The 16,027-nt window shown below is 40.6% G+C and overlaps 1 protein-coding gene across 4 annotated transcripts; it reads left to right on the forward strand.

Annotated features, from left to right (window-relative positions):
* Nucleotides 1–1,067: 1,067 nt before the first annotated feature.
* Nucleotides 1,068–15,508, forward strand: LOC109857228. 4 transcript variants are annotated; one of them, XM_020433403.1, is made up of 3 exons: nt 1,068–1,371; nt 14,313–14,481; nt 14,650–15,508. In XM_020433403.1, exons 1-3 carry the CDS (start codon nt 1,352–1,354, stop codon nt 14,833–14,835), a joined length of 375 nt encoding a protein of 124 aa, XP_020288992.1. In that variant the 5' UTR covers nt 1,068–1,351; the 3' UTR covers nt 14,836–15,508. The 4 variants fall into 4 exon arrangements, with proteins under 4 accessions (XP_020288992.1, XP_020289157.1, XP_020289247.1 ...); XM_020433568.1 differs by lacking the exon at nt 1,068–1,371 and adding an exon at nt 7,897–8,238; XM_020433658.1 differs by lacking the exon at nt 1,068–1,371 and adding an exon at nt 10,112–10,362.
* Nucleotides 15,509–16,027: the final 519 nt, after the last annotated feature.

Raw genomic sequence — 16,027 nt, forward strand, 5'->3', positions numbered from 1 at the left:
GATGCAATTAAATTCCAAAAGTTACATCAGAGTGAAGTTGATTGGCCGATGAAAATGGACTGACCACGATACACCGGTTCTCTCTCTTTTTTTTGTTTTGGTTTTTTTCTTTAGGTGCACTTTCGATTATATGCTTCGCCGAAAGTGCGGCACATCGAGATAACGGTCTCGGACGAGCGAGCGAAATGAGAGAAGAAGAGCAATGTGGTTTTAAAGTTATCAGGAAGACGAAGCACTGCTGCCGCTCTCCTGGAGAAAAAAGGAACAGTTAGAAATTTGTTGCCAAGCGGGTTAACGTACTTTTATGACTTGTATCGCATGAGTGTATGTCGCATCCGGTTTACTGCGGCTACTCGGAAAAAAAGAATATTACGAAAGCGCTCTTTGTAACGAAGAGCAGAAGGTTACCACTTGAAGTTGTCATAATCGCTTTGATGCGACGAGCGCGGAAGTTTTCTCGAGAAACATTATCCTAGATTTTTCTCATGAACGCTTAATTGATTCTCAGCGTCTATGTAGCGCGCGCGCGCGCGCTCTACATAGACTTCATAAATTCATTTAGTCCGAAAAAGAGAGAAATAATTTTTCTCCTTCGTTAATTAGCGGAAGAACTTCTTTGAGTCTAGCATCTTCCCTATTTCACGTTCCCATCTTGTATACACGTGGTGCACCAAAATACCCGCGAGCCCTTTAAATCGAAGACGAGAAGAAGAACACGTTCCCGTGGCATTTGTGAGCCGCTCTCTCGGCGAATTCGAGTTTCTCCCCTTTTTTTCCGGAAATAGATTTCCTTTTTCGGCTTGCGCGATACTCCCTCAACGCTTGACACACACACACACATACACCCCAATGTTACTCTCTCACCAAAGCGTTTGCCCTCCCGCAGCCGTGCGTCTGTCCCGGCGTCATTCTATAAATAAAATCGACTGCTCCTCTCTGTGCGAAGAGAGCGATGTTCGGAGGTTCCCCATGATGTGCACGGCCGTGCGTGCTTGCACCCGAGTCGAAATCCACAGAGTGGTGCGTGTTCCACTTATAAATAGACGTACGTAGATGGATTAACCGCGGCGGAATGCAGTTCGGTGCACGGAGTCCCTTTAAAACGTGGAAGAGCGAACGCGCGCGCTAACAGAGAGCTTCGCGCAGCTCCGTGTACCTAAGCGGCTGATGGGGAAACACGAAGCTCAGTCAACGCGATAAACTTGCGAAGCAAAGTCCTCCGCCACGTGAATTCTGATAAACTCGACGTGACGACGATAGAACGCGCGGGAGCTTTTCTTTTGTGGCTCTCTTCGTCGCTCATCTTTTCGTGAATCGTAAACACACACAGTGGTCCGTTTGCGGCGACAACATGCTGGCAGCCAGACACAGGTGAGCCGAAAATTTCTTGCGGGAAAAAAAAAGGGACCGAGCGAAGTATATACAACGTGATTTGGAATAACAACAACCTATTTGGCCAAATTGAGACCTACTGCTTATTTTTTCCGGACAAAAACCGAATTGACTTCGAACTGAACCACCCGTTGAGTGAAGTTTTCAACAGAAAACTGCACGTGTTCCACTCAAGGATGTTTTCTTCTCTGAAGCGAGAAAAATGCATCCCGAGATTTTGTTCATTTCATTCTGTTTAGCTGCTACAAAAACTTTCAAATTACTTCGAATGTAGTTTCGACCTCCCGACACATTTGTCCTTCACGTCACGACACTAATCACACTCTTCACAGGGAAAAAAAGACTTGCACAATGAAACCGTTGGTTGGCAGAAAGATTCAGTCTTAATATCAGACATGATCTCCGGAGATGGTACGTGCATCGTATTTTTTATGCGTTCACGCGCCTGTCACTCACATATGTGGGGCAACGTGATACCGGACGCGGCTGACATTAAACACTAAAATTATATCGGCGCGATTGCATCAGATGATATTTTTATCACAATCGTTCTTTTTATGCAAATGAGAGACAAGCTAGGTGTTGGTGAAGTAATATACTCGTGGGTGTAAACGCGAAGTGTGTGCGTATCGCACGGATCTTGCGATCTTGAAGCAATTGCTTTCACATCCGGTAACTCATGAAACAGAGAGGAGAGACGGTGTCCGCAACGCGAGAGAGGGACCGCAGAGAGGAATCGAGAGAGAGAGAGAGAGAGAGAGAGAGAGACAGAGGAAGAGAGTAGGAAAAGGGAGAGTGACACACGTGTGACTGGAGTTATACACACGGGGATTTAATAGTGTACGTCGCGCTGGCGAGAGCCTCCCTTTCCTGCGCTCCTCCTCGAATTTTGCGGAGTCTTAGATTTCTCTCAGGGTAATTGTGTCGTGGTTTTAAATTCCCCAAGAGGTTGAATACGCCCACAGCTTCTCCCTCTTTGTGTCTCTCGCTTCAGTATATACATCGAGGAGAACAGTATCCAAGTATCCGGGTGCGTCATCGTCGTCGGTGAACAGACAATGCCCGAGATCTGTGTTGTGTTCTCGCGTATTTGTCTCTCCAGCCGCGAAACAAGATCGGCCGGAAGTCACGTTAAGAAACGCGAGATAAGGGAGGATTTGCATTTTCAAAACGAACTGGACGATACTTTTAACCCTTTAACGTCTCTCAACATTCTCGAAACGAAGATTCGTTCTCACGATAAAAAAAAAAAAAAAAAAAAAAAATATATAATTTTGCGTAATTAGCTGTAGAAACAGTGTGTGCGTTCAACAACTATTTACGTTACGTTATTCAGCTCACAGAACGTTTTTATTGTTGCAAATTACGGCAATTGTTCAACGAAGCGAATACATCCACACACAATTACCGTGAAAATTTATAATTCAAAGAAAACCCTTTACTCGAAAGAACTCACGGTGGTATCATGTAATCTAGATCTAGATCGGACACAACATTCGCATTTATACCCAATGGGATATAAATCCCCTGAATTACGTGTATATATCCAAGTAATTACAAGCATTTAAACGTTACACTCGTTAGTATAGCGCGCTCACAACCGTTTTTTGCGAATATTCCCGGATAGAAACGGAAGAAATGATAATTATCCTTCCACCTTGGCAATATTTCATGACTGTATGTACACACACACACACACACACACACACACAAATGGATAAATAAATTCAAGAAAAACGTACAGTATAAAACTTACTTTTCTTTTCCTTTAGAAAACGCACCGTATTGTTCTTATTTGTATCTAAAACTCTCTGTTGGATGTGTTTGTTTCAACGATTTTGTGAGATGCGAATCGACCCGTTACACATGATGGTATATATATAAACGTAAAAGGATACCATTTACATCCGACGACGTCTGCGCGGATCTTTCGAGTTTCCAGACGGTGCGAGAACAAATATTTGGGGAATCTGAATGAGGATGTGCCGAAAGTGCTAAGTGCTGCGCTCGTGCCTCGCGCGTCTGTAAAATTCATCAGATGCACGCGACGCTCTCAACGCTCTCTCAGTAAAATTTTTTTTGTCCCTCAATTTTATTGTCGTTATAATTAAATAAGTATAGCACAAATACATTTGTGCGTAAACAAATGAATGTGAAAAAACAAAGATCAAACAAAGAAATACCTGCTCTTCCTCTCTGCGTTGTTTTATATTTTCGCGAATAAAAAAAAAAAAAAAACAAGTTGAGAACGTGCTCATGCATACGATAAACATTCACGCGATACTTAAAAGGAAAACCGAGGAATGAAAAGACTCGGTTTGCATTCAGTCTCCTCCCAGGTTTGTTGCAAACAAAAGAATTGTCGTCTGATGATCTCTAAAGCGTGGGATGAGCACGCGTCACTGACCTGCCGCAAACGACCGAGCGTTGCGCGAACACGCGAGTAAATACTAGACGGCGAGTTTCGCGACCGCGGCGTGTGGTTATTTGCAACCTACGTAAAATCTATTTTTGTTTAAGTTGCAAAGACGATTCAAGGGAGCGAACGGAAAGAATCTGTGGGTGATTGTTCCCGTTTTCGAGAAGAGAATTGATAGCGCCGCGACGTGATAAAAAAATATACAAGAGAGAGAAAAAGAGAAAGAGAGAAAAAAAAACACGGTCAGACGACCTCGTGCGAGTCGTCATAAATTTCATCTAACTGGTGCGAAACGTCTAAAATTGATATAAAACATGTTCTTCCGAGAACCGAACCACAAAAAGCCATCAAATTTTATAAAACGATTTTATAGCTTGAAAAGTGTGATATGGAAAAAAGAAAAAATAAAAGAGAAGAGAAATTATAAAAAAAAAAGTAACTCGAACGTCTTCCGATAACGCACGTAGAGGAATTAAAAGAAAGAACGTTTCGCAATATAAAAATTACCATGCTAGAATGTTGTCCGATAGAATGCAGACCATAATCGTAATACATGTTGCAACGCTGCGGCGTTAATTATTACACAGGGTGTGTGTGTATATGTGCGCGTGTATATTCCTCGAGGTAATTAACCGATAACGATCGTAGACATCGAAACGAGAGGAGAGTCAAGGAAACCTCCGCGACCCTACGGTAATTTCTTACTTACATTCTCGCACGGGAAACGCAGATGCCTCAGAGCAAAGAACTCTTCATTATTTCTTGTTTACGATACGTCGTTTTAAAATTGCGCCGCGATTTTCCCTCACGGAGGCATTTGAATCCTATGAGCGTGAATTATCAAAATAATTACGCCAACATGTGCGAGATACATAAAATGGTACTTTGTTTAAGCAAAAGATCATCAGCACGGAGATTAGTTTTCAACGCGACATCAAGTCTACTTGTTGCTTTGCTCCGTGTTCTTTAATTCCCTCTTCGCGTTTTTTTTATTGCGTACGGAAAAAAAAAATAAAACTTGTGTATTTTAATATCCACTACACAGAAGTGATTTATGTATTTTTTTCCGAGCATTCCGTGGTTTCTTTTTTATCTGTCCCGCGACTTCCTTTCGCATGTCTATAAATGATGACTGCAGCTTGCCGCGAGAGAGACAGATTGGCCGCACGTGAGGTCGCGCACAGTGACTTTTCTCTTGCGTTGTAGCTTCCCGCCTTGGAAACGTGTCTGCCGGATGAAAACAGACATCCGACAGGAAATATTCCCGCTGGATATTGGAGGGTTCTTTTTTTATACCGATTTAAACCACAACTACACAGGAGGAAATAACCGAGGGGTGACACGCGTAAAGCGCTAACCTTTGAATCTGAGCGCATTAATGGGGTGATCGTTAAACGCATGCACCCTTCGGACCATATGACTCCTCGAGGACTTTCTTCGGGGCCCCGACTCGTGTCTCCGCGGCATTTTGCACCAGATTTCTTGATAAAAAAAAAAAAAAAAAAAAAAAAAANAAAAAAAAACAGTTGCTACCATTTGCTCATATTCTCGTTGTCGGCTATTTCATTTTCTTGCACGCTTCTTAGAAGAACATTTAATATATTCCAGCAAAATCTTTCAGAAGATATGCAAAAGAAATTACAGGTTGTTAGCGCTCTACCTGATACGGTATAATCATAATCGACCGCGATTTTCCAGAAAGAAATCAAAGACCCGCTTCCTACACCCTGTGGCAATCTGTCCTGTTCGTGCGAGCCTCCTGTCTTCCTCGTCGAGCGGAGCGTGACCGGGGTGATTTCTTTTCGCGAAGAATACATTTCAAGGTTCGTGGATTCATGCAGGAAGCGACAGTTGGCGCGAAAGAGATTTTAGCATATGTCGAGATCTGTGGAAGGCACAACACACACGTGCACCACATCGCGCTCTATGCTCGCGAAGAAACGTGAATGAATATGCATTCCATTCATATAAGTAGGAACCGCTCGCGGAGTTCGTTGTTCGTTACCCGGACAAGGCGGACACACCCTTCTTCCGAAAAAAGAACGAGACACGTGATTTCGGACGGGATGCAAATTTGCGACGAAATTATCGGGGGATGTTCGTATCGGAAACGCCCGACGCGAAACAAGTTCCGCGAAAATTCGAAAGAAGAATGGTTCAACGAACCTTATATCGTGGAGATATATCGAAGCAATGTTTACATTTTGAGGAGATAAAAATTCGACGCTTTATTCGAGCGGAAGAAAGCGAGCGATTCGATATCGCGTCGCCTCGCGATAGAATGCGAAGCGCGAATGCGCGACAACGCGCTATCGAGCAAATCTGTAACACATTAACGATAGGTTAATTATACCACGTCGACATTCGAGCGCTTTGTGAGCATGCAATTTTTACGACATGCGATAAGTAACGGAGTCAAGAACGCGCGCAAGGTAAAATAGTTTTTGATAACGTTATTAGCAAGCGGCTTTAATATTGTGCGCGCGTTGTACTTCGCATGCGGGGAGCGCGTAGACAGAAACAAAGTTCTTTATCGCCGCGAGAGAGCGCATATAAAGATAATACTTCCTCTGATAAGATGTAATTTTTTTTTTTTTTTTTTTTTTTTTTTTTTTAAATTTAAAAATGGTAAACGCGAGACAACTGTTTAGATAAATACAACTATAGCAGGATGACTTTTAACAAAGGAATGTGTGGATTTAAGGGGCACAACTAGTGTGAAACTTTTAAAAAATCGTTTTTTTTTTTTTTTTCCCNTTTTTTTATCGCGGAATCAGTGTACTCTCTCTATATATCGTACCCGGAAAACGGTAAAAATCGGAGAAATATACCTCGCTTGATGTGCGATGTGTCAACCTTTTCAGTTAGTAACGGTGCTTAAACGCATCGGTGCTAAGCACGCACTGGCTGTTCGAACATTAATATTGATAAGGCGTGCGCTGAGTTAGAACTTATGGTAATCGCACGAGACGCTAAACTGATCGCTGTCAAAAGAAACGACGTGACTTATCTCTCGCGAATATTTTGCAATTCAATTGTAATAACGCGTAATATATAAAAACGGTCTATTTAAGACACACGTTTGTCTGATTTCTCTATGAGAAAGTTTTTTTTTTTTTTTTTTTTTTTTTTTTAACGTTGTGTCCTTTATTTTTCTAAAAAACAAGGATGCTGTTTGTTTTAATAACTTTTGAATTGTATCACGCGTCCGGGGAAAATGACGCATTAAAATCCCACTTGGCTCCCGGAGCGGATATGTAGTTGCTAAGCGGCGTTTCGGGAGCGACGCAAAGTTTCAGAGCACTAGATTAGCTCTATCTCAAACGGCATCTTCCTCGATGGTAGGAATGCAAATAGCTCGTTTGCCGCTGCCAGGGGGACCGTTCCAACAGAAATTTCTTCGGGGCGCCAAGAGCCTGCCCGTTTGCCCGGTAACTCAAGCGGAATAATTACTAGGCATAGGCACGGCACAGTCGAACCCTCTCTCGGCGCTTTTTCAGTCTCTATTCCTTGGCGCGAGCAGGGGTGAGCGAATTCACTCGATGAGGGGATCTTTTCTTTCGCACAGGTGTCAAGGTGCAGAACGAAAGAACCATGTCACGCGCTACTGCGCACAAGTAGTCGGAATCTCGTCTATGTTAATGATGATTCTTTTTCTTGGTCGATCCCTTTTTTTTTTTTCTTAAATCTGATATATCTTATCTATCAATTTTGCTTCACGGTAGGAAACACCACGCGAACCATAGCCATTGGATCAACCGTTTTATTTTTTGACCTCGTAAAATGAGTTTACGTAACAAAAGCGAGAGAGATCATCATTTTATTAAAAAAAAAAAACATCAGATCGCATTTTGTATTTGTGAAACGTTTGCTGTTTTTCAAGGACAATTGCTTAGCGATGATAATAAACATTTTTATTATTATTATTCTCCGCTCTGTTATCATCTGTCGTACGTGCATTATCAATCGTCGTGTGTGCATTTTGTTTGCGCAATAAACGACGCGTGCCCGCAAGGTTATCACCGCATGGAAATGGAAGTGTCGTGCAGAAGAGAGGAACAATAAATGCATTATGCAGTAGAGATGTGAGTTCACCTCGATATATATCGCTCGGTCGGCCGAACATGGTTGCCAAACTCGCGCGTGAAGTCAGGAAGGTAACACGGCGAATCGTTAATCAATCGTGACGATTTTGATTTCAACTCTTCGAGACTCTTTTACACCATTTTCTCGCAAAATCGGATCAGAGATAATTTTGCATACGTGAGATCGTTTGTGTGTCGAACGCGTCGAGAAAGAAAGGATGAGCTGCGCTAAGTCACATCGGCAATAACACGAATTAAAACCGTGCGAATGTGATCGAGGGTCCACCACGAGGGAAGCTGGAAGAGCCTGGTACGAGGCCAAGGAACAACCGTCGATCATCGGTAATTTCACGGCGAATGTGTTTTGCGCGGTGGTGAAAAATCGCGAATTTTTGCCGCAAAATGAAATAATCCCGCGTCGCGCTCTTTCTCGAGCGCGTTGTTGCACGCGGCGCGCTCGATTGGCGACGAGACAAAGAAAAACATTCCCTTCTCGCTGATAGGTTAAAGACAGTGTCAAGGGAACGAGACAAGTACCGGGCGCGAAAAACGTTCCGGTCGTTCGGCGCGGCGGACGTTTAGGTGCGCGGAGCTCGCTCGGGGCGAAAAAAAAAACTCTCTCTTACGCACGATTTAGTTGTTCGTGTTTCCTCGGCGGTCACCATGCGGAACACTGGCTTCGAAACGGTATGAAACGGTGGTTGCCTTTCGGTGAGCCGTTAAAGACACGGGTAAGGAAGTGCCAAGCCCAAGGAAATGAAAACGAGATAGAAAATATTTTTGCGCACTCGGACGCGCGCTTTCGTCTTTAACTGCTATTGTTTTTTTTTTTTACAACAATTCCGCTTATGTACTTATCCGAAACGTTGTGTTTTCTATTATAACGTGCTATCTAAATAGGTACGTTTCGTAAGAATACACAGTAGCATGAAATAAACATTTGTTTCTTCGAAAATAGACTTGCGATTAGCATGTGAACACAACTCCTCTGTTCTTCTGTTACAAAACTAGTTTTAAATATCCATCATCATCGAGTGAAAAAAAAAAAAAGTAATCAGTGAGTAATAATATAGCGCGGACTTATAATTGCATATTGCAATTCCACAATTTCGACGAACAAAACGAGCGATTGGAAACTGTGAATCAGGTTAATGCGCGACTACTTGTAATTACGATACAACAATCTCATCAATTGGCAATTTTCTTATCTCGTTTTCGATCGTACCGCGGAAAGGTTAATTATCACGCGAGGCAACGCAATTTTTCTTCAATTACGCGGTCTTATCACGGCGAACTGTGTTCCGAGATACATACATAACGACCGAAGATAGTCCTCGCCTTGTGTTCAATCGATACTCACTTATCGGATTTTATGAGCCGATATACGCTGACGATCACGTTACTCTCGTCGATCATAAACGTGATCCCGTCGTCATGTCAGGCGCTTCTCGGAAAACCGCGACCTTGGGCCTTCAACGGCGCGATAATAGCGCACCGTTATCATAATGGTATATCACGTCTAATCAGATGTGTATCGCTCGTTAGATTTCATCCGAACTGTTTTGCGAAAAAGAAAACATTAGTCTAAAAATAAAAATATACACACATGCACATATTTATTAACTCTTCGTCTGCAGACCTAAAAAAAAAACCAACCTGCAAGTACTGCAGACTAGATCTGTGAAGCCCACGCGACTTTAACATCGAATATCTCCGCAAAAAATCAATATTTTTTAAATGTCTTTTTTTTTATCAAAAGTTTAAACGATTCTGCGTCGATAAAAAAAAAACAAATTGAAAAAATCTCTAGTAGTTTCGAAGATATGAGCGTTTAAAAAAAAACTAATTTTTTCTAGAAACGCCGATGCGCAATTTTTGAGTGGGTCTGGGAGACCCAGGCGAACGAAGGGTTAAATATCTCTGTAAGATATATAAATATGTAAGATATAAATAGCGTTTTTTTTATTACTCCCCTTTCTTTCTTCTTTATCCAGCGTGTTCGTGTTTTTGTTCGCGGAACGCTCGGCGACGTTTTCGTGGAAAAACGCTCGTTATTCATCGTCATCGCTCATTCATTCGAACGATAAGAAAATATTCGCTTGTTATGGGAATGAACGCGCAATAAAACGTGCGGCTAACGGGTTGTTTTGCGCATGCGTGTCTTGCACCGTGTGTCTACGAAGCACGCGAATCTAGGCTAGTCAGCTGCTACTCAGATGCAAGTGCAGGTTCTACTTAGGATTAGTTGCATCGAATCTCCCGACCGCAGAGCGCGCGAGTCGTTTCTCGTCCTTTACCGCGTAAACGAGCATCCCGTCTCGTCACTACCGGAAAGAAATTATCTCTTCCTATGATCTAAATGCGTAGTTTGTTGTACCGACATAACTGTGCATTTTCGCGATCCGTCAGATAAATATCAGTGTGTAACGGTGTTACTACATGTCTTTGGATATTTTGACAGTCAAGGTGAGCAATTTGCAGATGTAACTTGTTTAAATCCAGTCAGGATTACGTCAAGACGCAAATTAACGCTAAACATACATGTAAAGAAAATATTTTTTGAGATACAAATCTCTCTCTCTCTCTCTCTCTCTCTCTCTCTCTCCGAAACTCATTCGCTTCGCTAAATTTAAATTCCAAAATAACAGGAATACGTTGATTTTAATTGTACACATATTTCCTCGACTGTTTTGAACATACTATTACAATTTGACTATAAAATGTTTCCCAATTAGTAATTGAGAGAAAGAGAATGTGTGTTTTTTTAAGCTTAACGAAAAATCTTCAACTTCTACTGACAATGAGACAATAAGATATTTTCAGCACACTGTCTCTGTGTTATTTTTTTCCTTACTCTGTAACTTTCTATTCTCTTTATGCTGTTTCCTTTCTCTTACACTGTATTCTTCTCTATTTAACCTTGTATTCGTAGTTTACTTTGGTATCTATATCAGACATCGTAAACGCGCTCTAAACTATTGAAAACTTACGCAAAATGTGACAGTAGGTCAAGCTTTACAAAAATGAAAACCGCAAAACGAACTGAAAAGATGCTGAGTAAGGCATCGAGAGAGACAATAATGAACGGTATTCATAGCCGGATTTATTTTTAAGATCGTCTTATTGAGACGTTCTTATATCTGAAGAAAGGACTATAAATATACTGCTCGATGAAATATTGACACGCATTTCCAAAGAAAGAAAACGCGCTTGTATTTTGACACTTTACAGTGCGCATATTAAAGGCGTTTTATCAATTCGATCTCTACAACCGGATCTGACCAATCGAATATTTAACTAACTCGGACCCTAACTTTCGGAACGTTCGTGTGTTTAAAAGTGAATCTGAGCATTTTTTTTTTTTTTTTTTCACTCTGAATGAGAGAGAAGAAATTGATCGAGCATTTAAGATAAAGAAAATATGCGATCTGGATTCATCCTAATGAAAACTTCCCCAATTAATTCAAATCAAAGTTTATACCATTGACAATCGATACGTATAATGATATTTCTCGATATATCGATACCGTGTAAATGTGCGCACCGACAATGAAACCTTTCCCTCGTCACAGAATGTGCGCGCGCACAAAATCCAACCCCGTCGGGGGCTTGACACCCCCGACATAAATATCGATCGGTCGTGCTAGCTGAACAAACTCGGCAATGGCCGAAGTTGAGGTTAAACGAAAAGACAAGACGCACGTGCGAAAACCAGAAAAATGAACAACAAAAAAAGTGATCTCGATCGAGGCCGCTCGTTCGTGTAATTAAATAGCCGACAAATTCAACACAAAAGGTGCGTTCACATACGAATGCATATGCGCAAGAAACTGAAATAAAAGACACACCGACTACAAGTGAGTAAACGGATATCACAAATACATTTGGCCAAATTTACTTTAACAAGTGGCTGATGTAAAGTAATTGTTCTCTCAATTCACGCCTAACCGCTTCTCTCTTTTCCTTCCGATGTGTGTTCTTTGTTATGACGTGTGTTATTTGCCTAATCTTTTATCGGTATTTGTGACGTTACTCCGGGCTCGATATCTCGGCGGGATTAGCGTGCAACGGGTGAAGATGTGAAAAAATAAAATTTGCACGAGAGCTGCAATAAAGTTCTTTCAAAAATATTGCCGCGTTATCACACCTACACAGAATATTTTGCGTCACGTCGCGCTTCGGCTTCTCGTTATTGTTTATCTCAATTTGAGGATTGCTAACACAATAATTAGCGACTCTTATTTAATGTCCATATGTGCGTAAATCGAGTCTGATAATCCGATATATTTATTTGGAATAGTTGAACGAGTAAGTGGGTCAGAAAGAGAAAGGCCTCTTGCTAAAACCCGTATTACCTGTTTGATAGACGTGTGAGCACAAATGTGCACTTCTTTGTAAACTGTATGATATCGACCTTCTAAAAAAATTATTTATATTTAACATAATACATGATAAAATTATTATTACTTAAAGATTAAATTTATATTTTACGTGCAGAAGATCTAAAAAAGACAAAATATATACATGTGTCGAATCTCGTGGATACAAACAAACGAGTAATCCTTAAGTAACGTTTTGATCAAGCTGCGCAATATATCATCTCAAAAGTACAGCCGGCACGATCCGCTGGAAACGCATAAAGTGCTCTAGATAAATCGCTCTTGTCAGCTTTAGACGACCAAATAAACGGCGCGTGCAATTTATGCCAGCGATAACTCCGCAATAATTGGATTGTCGCAAAAAAGTACATGGCGATTACGAGAGAGGGGAGAGGCAGAAAAAAATTTACAATTGCCATTTTCGAGTTAATACGACGCGACGATACATTACGGCGAATCAGGTGATCGCGAACCCCGGCGTGACGCCATTCGAGTGATTTCAACAATGTTCACTCGTTTGTGGGTTTTCTTTTTTTTCTTTTTTTTTTTTTTTGGTTTTATTCATCCGTCAGGTCATCTCGCACCTTGATTCGTGGACGGCGCGCAGCATGATCCATTTATCTTCTCGATCCACGTGTATGCGCAAGCACGGCCGAAATACCGAGGCGGAAAAGTACAGTCGAGTGCATTAACCCGCCCCTACCAGAAGGAGATGCATCATGCTGCGTCGTTTCGCCGGTCATCTACGTGGCACAACCGGCGGAGTTGCGATGCACTTGACTGCGTATCACCTGCGTCGGCGTGCATCGCAGTAATTACGCGAATTCATTTGTTAATTTGCCGTTGTCGTCGAAAGCTGGGCCGATTCAGATCGTATTTGTGTTACGCGAACGCGTGTAAAAAAAGCGCAGGATTTTTTTCGTGATAATTAAGAACGGACGCAAAAAACACTCTTATCTCTCGATTCCGGTGTAACTTTCGGAATCCGTTTCATCTCAACTGTTCTTATAAGAGACGCGTGTCCCCCTCCGTCGTTTATTAACAAGAACGCGCGTGTCAAGCAGAATCTCAAAAAATTATCTCTCAACGCGAATGTAAATTAGAATGCACATTTCTAAAAAAAGAGAGAAGATAAATTGTATACATATATGAATTTTTAATGTACAGTAGAACTCCGGTAATTTCGAGCGCGTAAAACCAATTATTGTTTTATAGATATTATATAGATATTATATAGATATTATATAGATATTAAAAGAAAAGAAAAGAGAGAGAGAGAGAGAGAACAAACGAGCTTGTATGTATCGGCAATTGTGTGTGTGTGTGTGTAGGAAGTGTAATGCATTCCAATATATCCGTGCAACGGCATATTAGCCGACAATGCTACAGGTTTCCCTCCTCTCTCTCTCTCTCTCTCTTTCACCGCACTCGGGTATGCGTGGAGTCTTGTCTCGTGCGCGAAGACCTGATTGCCAATGCCAAGCCATCTTGTTTACAAAACGTCAAGTATCATTTTGCGTATCGGAGAAGATGATAGGAGGAAGTGGGAGTTTAACGATTACTACGGAGTACTGTTATTCCGCTGAGATCTCTTCCTGGTAGCTCGTTTCCGTTTCTACGAATGATATTTTAAATAACGTTTCATCAGCGTGAATCAGCTTCTTTAAGATTTATCTATATACAAAGTAGAGAAATGCACAACACTATTACAAAATGCCGCGATAAAGTAATTTTTGCTGCTTTCGATGTTACGTCGATTCTTGTACATATATATGACCGTTTGTGAGACGCAAATCAAATCGTAATTCAAATTTGTTTCCAAACATATGAATATAGTACGTGTGTGTGTTTATCTTCGAAAATTTACCAATTTACGAACGTATATTACGTGCGTTTGTTTGTTCTGCCTGTTAGTAGAATATCAGTTAACGATGCGCACACAATTCACTACACAATTGATTTAACCCTTGTTTTTTGTGAAATATAAAATTATTAACGTGACAAGTCGATAAAACTTAAACTTTTCTCTTATACAAGAGCTCGCCTGACTATGGAAGAGAACAATATCGACGAGGAAGGTGTACGATTTTCTTGTCAGCGTAATAACGTGCGAAGAAAACTTTTCCAAGATGATAAGGACGACCCCTGCGATAAAGAAAAACGCAAGGAACAAATCTTGGAAGAGGTTCGACGACAATCGGAACAAGTGAGACACAAATAATTATTTTTTTTTAATAAGTTTCTATCGTCGCGTTGCGATCAAGAATATCTGTTCACTTCGTATCTCGGTAAATAAATTAATTATATTACAGATTCTATTTACAACCAGTTCGAAATAAGTTTTAATAAAAAATATAATGTTGTATGTTAACAGAGCAAGTTAAGGTGGAATTTCGATTTCGAGAAGGAAATACCATTGCCTGGCCGTTACGAGTGGGTGAAAGTCGAGGCCGAAGAAACGTCAGATACAACTCCTAATTCTGTATTACGGGACTCGACGAATATTCCACAAGGACAGGCGAAAGAAGACGACTTGAGAAATGTGATAGAAACGGAATGACAAATTGACGAAGAAATGAAAACGCGTAATGACGAAAAAAAAAATCGAACGAGTGACGTTGTTAGCGGTGATATTATCTATTGTAGTAAACAGTAACAAAATTTTTTAGCAGTTTTGACAAAACTTCGTCCTTGCCTTAAAAAGAGACTGCGTGGATTTTTGATTCTAAAAGTGTTGTTGTTTTTTTGTGAGATGAAAATTGTTTTATGCGTACGTTATTTTATAAAATTTTAGAGCGATTTTTTGAGAAATATTATTTGAGAAAAAACCAAAGTTATTATATGTAAATGATTGTGATTGTTTTCTACAAATTTTGACAACTTATGTGAGTTCTAGTCAAAACAGACGTGATAGTTTGCAACTTAAAAAGACAAAACCAAAGTAAAATTTCTAATTTTAATCAAAATGGAACTTCGTGAAATTCGAAAAGAAGCGAAATCAGAGATCACGCTTGAGATTTGTGGCTTTCTTTATACATTATGTTTATCACATGTAATATTGTGGAATATTACATGTGATTTACAAAAACATACGTGCAATACACGTGATTATACTCGTATTTATTGTGCAATGTACTTTGTATCAGACAATACAGAGTATCAGTGCACATTATTTTCTATTTATAATCTTATATATAAAAATTCTATATATGTATATTTACACGAAAACAAATAATTTAATACACATAATATTTATTTGCAAAAAAAAAAAATAAACATTTGACTTGTACTCTTTTGTCCTTCTGCTTTCTTTTCATTTCTTGACAAAGAACGGACGTGTGTACGATGTTTTGTTTACCGCGGCTCATTAGAGACCTAAGTGTGACCTACTTTATGGTGCGCGAAGATGAAACATCTGTCTCTCTGCAACGGATGAGCATTTCGTAACGCGTTTATGTCACAAGGCATCGTCTTCACAATGTGTAAACCGCAACGCGGAAGAGTCGACTCGATAATCTTTACTAGTATTATAATTTTTCTATATATGTTATCTCTCAGAGATGCCACTCGTGAAACTCCGTCTTATCGATAACAAAAATTGATCTCTTTTCGCTATCTCTCGATTAGAAATTTTTGTCGATCGAACGTTTTTTTCTATAGAAGCCGAGATATACCACGAGTATCGCGATTTCGACATTAATTCGAGAACTACTTGTCGTGAGAAGAGAACGCGAAAGAGAGCCGCGTGCGCG

The sequence above is a fragment of the Pseudomyrmex gracilis genome, unplaced genomic scaffold (genome assembly GCF_002006095.1).
Source record: "Pseudomyrmex gracilis isolate BER0280 unplaced genomic scaffold, ASM200609v1 scaffold_0, whole genome shotgun sequence".
Lineage (NCBI taxonomy): Eukaryota > Metazoa > Arthropoda > Insecta > Hymenoptera > Formicidae > Pseudomyrmex > Pseudomyrmex gracilis.

Excerpts from the sequence above, each read along its gene's own strand:
- LOC109857228 (XM_020433403.1), top strand. The coding sequence starts at position 1,352 with ATGCTGGCAGCCAGACACAG. Across the intron at positions 1,372-14,312 it reads ATGCTGGCAGCCAGACACAG|AGCTCGCCTGACTATGGAAG; the intron begins GTGAGCCGAAAA and ends CTCTTATACAAG. Across the intron at positions 14,482-14,649 it reads TTCGACGACAATCGGAACAA|AGCAAGTTAAGGTGGAATTT; the intron begins GTGAGACACAAA and ends GTATGTTAACAG.